Here is a 5,738-nt window from a genome sequence, read left to right on the forward strand (position 1 = left end):
ATCCGGTGGTAGATTCTGCGAAGCACTGCTCTTGCTAGAACCAGTGTTAGTAACACTCCCGGTTTGATCCTCGTGAGCTCACCTACCAGCTCGGTGAATCGATAATAACCCCTCTACTTTACTAGAATAGGAAAAGAAAAAGATGAGTGTTGTGGACATCTTATTTTTTTACCATAGTTCCTCTCTTCGTTATGGTACTTTGTTATCAGCCCACACGGCACTAACTAGCCTTAGGTATACATGCTGCGAAGCAATGCAATCTAATTTGAGGGGTTAGAAAGCAGGAATTCTAATGCAGTCGACATTCCGATAGTTTTTAAGTAGTAAGTAATATTATTGACGTGGCGCTTAGTTTCCCGTAGCCACTCAACATCTACAGGTCCGTGGGCTCGTTGTACTCAACAACAACAATAATAGAAATTTCGAATACAAATTTTATTTTATCAAATAGAATAAAGAGTTACAATTAGGAGATTTAACATAGCTAGTTCCGTATTACAATTTATCTAATTGATTATATTATCCAATTTATAATTTAATTTAATTAGTCTATCTGATCAACGTACAGGATTCATTATCATCGTTTTATCTTTCTGCCGCTCGAGAAAATGATTTCGTTGGTGGTCACATAATTTCACTCGTATTGAAATGTCGTATTAATTATTGTATTATTAATTATAGCTGAACGTCATCTTGTACGAAGGTTGTAATAAAAATAACAATTAATTTAATTAATTGAACCGCCACCTACGGTCGTCCGCACCGCAGTCAGCCTACTAATGACCAATAACCATAATTCGTTGTCATTGTCGTAATGTAATATGATTATATTAAATAGTTAATTAGTGGATGAGGCAATTTTAATTGGATATGAATTCTATAATCATTTCGTTTTCGAGTCACGATTTTTAATTTAAAATTCTCTTGGATGTTTCGTAACTTAAAAATTGTCGTAGAACGAATCGTTTTGAATCGTGATTTAAGGTAAACGTAATTTGCATTGTATTTTAATTAATTTAAAAAAAAATCTATTCACAAAAAGAGAACCTTTTCGTAAATTATTATATTGTTACATTAATTTAATATTATATGCATAAAATTAATTAAATTAAATTACTTAATCTAAATAATTAATTAATATGATATATGAAATTGTGAGATTACAGTTTTTTTTTTGTTTTCATAGTAAACATTTTTTGTAAGGTCTGGGTTGTTTCGGACAGCGATTCTTTGGAACATTTTCATACAAATTATATATCAGATATGAATGCATTATTTTATTAGTGTATAAAATTACCAGATCACTATTGGTTTAAAACTAACTAAAAATGTACAAACTGATAAACACGGAGCACATTTGTAGAAGTATAAGTATTCTTATAAAGAATTTACGTAAACTCTTCAGGCACTGGAGTATATTTCAAGCCGGTGTCATTGAGCATGGTGACTACCCACGAATCCTCAGGCAACTGTCCAGACTTCAGCAACTTGACGGCCGCTGCTACATTAGCAGCACTTGTGTAGCCCACATATAAACCTTCTTTCTCGCCAATCAGCTTTTTATACTCCATCGCTTCCTCATCAGATACGCTCAGGGTGCCATCCATGTACTCACGTTTGAATAAATTCGGAACGCAACCGTAACCTGACCCTTGTAGGAGATGAAGGGGCTTTATGACTGGCAGTCCTCTTATTGGTTGAGCGCCTTCAGGTTCAACAACGTACGCCTTCAAATCTGGATTCTTTTCCTTTAAATACCTTGTAGTTCCAGTAAAAGTGCCCGCGGTACCGACAGTAGCAACAAATGCGTCAACACGATGTCCAGTCTGTCTCCATATCTCAGGTCCTGTGGTTTGGTAGTGAGACTCGGAGTTGGCGTCGTTGTTGAACTGATTCACATAATATGCGCCGGTTTCCTTTACAATTCTTAGGCCTACTTCCTCCACTGCTTTTACATCGTTCAAAGTCACGTTTCCGTACGTGCCTTCCACTTGCGGAACTCTTACGCATTTGGCCCCGAGAGCCTCCATATGTATGGCCCTTTGAGCACTGTTTCCTTTTGACATGGCAAGCGTTAGCGGATGACCCAATACAGCACACACGACGGCGAGCCCACATCCTTGATTTCCCGATGTCACTTCCACAACTGGCTCTTTAGGTTTCAGTTCACCAGAGGCCAACGCTTTCTTGATCATGCAAAGTGATGACCGGCACTTAATAGATGCTCCCGGGTTCATGAACTCACATTTCGCCAAGATCCTTCCGGGGCCAGGGTGAAGGCGATCGAGCGCTACTATAGGCGTATTGCCGATGAGATCCAAGGCTGATGCCTTGATTTCGTTGTCAACGCTATTATTGTTTGCCATCGCACAACTTAGGCTAAATAATTAAACTGATAAACACTTGTTGACAACAGTAATACCGGTTGCGTACTGTGATGTGCTATTGTTATTCCGAACTTTTAAATGCTGCTCGACAGTGATTAAGAGTGGCGCTGAAATATCGTTCAGCCTAACGTCGTACTAGACCGAGCACCACAAATAACAGAGCACGCGTTATTTGCGTATAGTGCTCTGTAGATATATGTACGATAAATTGATAATACAGAGTGCTCTTTAAACATTGAGGCTAATTTACCTAAAAAAAAAAACTTACAATCAAATCGAAAAAGTTTATCATTTTGGCTTCCCCTTTTGAGTTTTTAACTAAGCACAGCTAATTATCGCAGTATTTTCAAAGGTGTGATAACCCATTTCTCTACGATTTCCAACATGAAAGTTATGGACTATGTTAGATGCCAACAAAAAAAAATGGAATTTTCATTGACAATTAAAATTTGTTAATAAATAAAACTAAGATAAGTAATGCTGAACTGAGGAGTACGTTCACAGATTTGATTTCAAATGAATTTTAAAATAGTCGTCATTGCTATTTTATTTATCAGAATCCAATACGTTTACTGGACAATTGAAAAAATGTAATTTTGAAGGTACCTAACCATTTTGATGATACTTCACTTGAATAAATTCAAGTCTTCGACTTGGCTCCAGTTGCCACTTAACATCTACCGACATTAAGGTGTCGTGATCGCACCCATAAATCAACAAAAATAAAGTTTCGGCGTTTGAAGATATATGTTTTTAATCATTATCAAATTCTCGAAAACCTTATTAAAAACCAAATTGAACAACAAGTGGGACTGAAAAAAATTCTTATTTTTTTTAAACTTATGAGACACCCTATATGTAGATGAACGTAAACTTAAACAATAAGCACACGTATCGCCTTTCAAGTAACTCATAATGAATTTCGACCTAAGATAAAGATAAATAAGCTATTGTTTTCACCTGAATATTGTGAGTAAAACGTGGATTGATACTGTGGCAAGTACCTACTTTTTAAAAGTAATTATGTGATTCACTTCTTAGATAATTACTTTAAGGTTTTTAATGCATAATGTTAAATGGTTAGCAGAAGTTATTTACATCACAACGTAAACACCACCACTGACCACCAACATGAGATTTAAATCTAAACTAGCTTTCACAATATGACGGCTGTTTGTATACTTCCAGCTCGACGCATTACCGCTTTGGGACAGAAATATGCAGGCTAGTGGTACTAATCAAACGAGCGAAGGATACGTCATATCACCATACTACCTGTGAGGACAGCCAATTCAGCTTTAATAGCCGTAAATGCACTTCACACTTTAGTAAAAATCACGAGTTATACAAAAGAGACTTTATGGGAGCTAAACAAGACAAAATGGTGCTACACTCTGTTTTAATAAACCGAATAATCATGTCAACAAATTACATTATGTTTGCGCCAACTGGCAAAACACACAAAAAGTGCAAATAAAGGCCCACCCCTCGACATTCGGCCGATTATCACACAAGTGGCAATTCCTGAGCGTTTGACAACTGCAATTTTGAGACGCACTATAATTTTGATAAAATAGTCTTTTTCTATTTCATTTTAAGGTTCAGTTTCATCTGACGTGAACCATTCAAATGTGAATTTGATCGTACGTTCTAAAATAGACCCTACGTCATTGGGTTAGGATTACATAGCGGTAGAATGATCACGGAGTTAAGCTGAAGCTACAGATGTCAATGCGAATCTGGTCCATTGTTAACAAATATGGGTACAATTGTGCACAACGCGTTGCATTATTATATTATTTGAGGAAGGCAAGTGGACCGATGAAGCCAAATGTCGTCTATTTGTTAATTGAGGTATGCATTCAAAATTCGAAACTAATGCTTTGAACAAATCGGTATATGGATTTCAAATTTATCCTTCATGAGACAGATATAGAAGTCACTTGTGAATTTACCTTTTCATCGTAAGGACGAGTATTATTTTTTGTCGAAAATCAATGTATCCCTTGAAAGGTTTAATGAATAATAATTGAAAAGATTCCTAATAATATAAACCTTATACTAATCTACTCTGATCACTAAATCAACACACTTACGGCGTGTTGTAATAATTTATAGGACCTTTGCCAGATTAATGCATTGAGTACCTATCTTTTAGATTTTTTAATAGATGAAATATAACAATCGACACGTATCAGGACATCTGTTGGACTGGTTTACTAGTTTATTCGATAGCTCTAAACATCATTGGTTTATTGTTCCAGTAAACGTGCTGAAAATGTCTTATTCCCACGAAGGTGCAGGTGTGCCGCATACAATGCTGCGGCTTGCTCGCATTCCAAACACCTAGCTTCAACGATTACGATCCTTATTCTCGAATCTTCGAAACATATGAACCCAAACACTGTTTCTGTAATATTTACTATTTATTTAAACAGATGCTTAATAAGGTATGTTTACCTGTAACCTCAATGAGGTGAAAAAAGTTGAAGTAGTATCGATACTATGAATTTCACAAACAAAGAAGTGACTTCTTTTAATAGATTATGGTTGGATACATATTACCGAAAATTAAACATTGTACCGACCTTTTACTTGAAACTGGAATAAAGTTAAAACTATTGCCATAAAGAAAAAATAGAGAAAAAACAACATTGCACCTCTCTTATCGTAATTCAGCCGTAGAAAAAACACGTATATCGACATCGTAACGTTTATAAAATGAAAGTACGTCTGTCGTTAGTCTTCATGGCTGAACCAATTTTGCGAAAGTGTGATGTTTGAATTTATCGTTTTGATCTTTGAAGGTGTTTACATTATTTTGCTACTTTGATTTTGAAAGACATACCACTCAAAGTTTAAATTTTTTTTTCGGAAAATTCGTAATTCTCTTCTTAGCACATATCATAAAATATTCTTCTTCTGGTCGTTCCCTTAATGCTGAGGATCGTGACTGTATGTCAATCTTCTCCACACGGTCCGGATCTGCGCCATATGTACCGCTCCCTGTATCTGGCCTCTACTCACATCTTTGAGTTGGTCCACCCATCTAGCTGGCGCTCTTCCTCTAGGCACTTCCCCTCCATTTGTCCGAGAATTATGAGTTTCTCCAGGCTGTGGAACAGGGATCGCATTATGTGCCCAAAGAACCTTTTTTTTTTATTGCCCTTGCAAAGATTCCTTTGAAAAAAAAATTTTTATATTTAATAATAAACATAGAGGTTTATAATTTTAAGCCAATCTAATTATAATTAAAAAATATTCTTAATTATATGTATAATAACATTATTTATTATAATTATAATAATGCTAATTTACTAAAAGTAATTCAAAAAGTTGAGCCAATATTAG

At 35.6% G+C, this 5,738-nt stretch overlaps 1 protein-coding gene across 1 annotated transcript; it reads right to left on the reverse strand.

The window, feature by feature from the left end:
* Nucleotides 1–416: 416 nt before the first annotated feature.
* On the reverse strand, nt 417–2,593 carry LOC101745635 (cysteine synthase). The gene has a single exon (XM_004932891.5). It carries the CDS (start codon nt 2,364–2,366, stop codon nt 1,389–1,391), a length of 978 nt encoding a protein of 325 aa, XP_004932948.1. The 5' UTR covers nt 2,367–2,593; the 3' UTR covers nt 417–1,388.
* Nucleotides 2,594–5,738: the final 3,145 nt, after the last annotated feature.

This window comes from Bombyx mori, chromosome 11 (assembly GCF_030269925.1).
Source record: "Bombyx mori chromosome 11, ASM3026992v2".
In the NCBI taxonomy this organism is placed as follows: Eukaryota; Metazoa; Arthropoda; class Insecta; order Lepidoptera; family Bombycidae; genus Bombyx; species Bombyx mori.

Excerpts from the sequence above, each read along its gene's own strand:
- LOC101745635 (XM_004932891.5), bottom strand. The coding sequence starts at position 2,366 with ATGGCAAACAATAATAGCGTTGACAACGAAATCAAGGCATCAGCCTTG.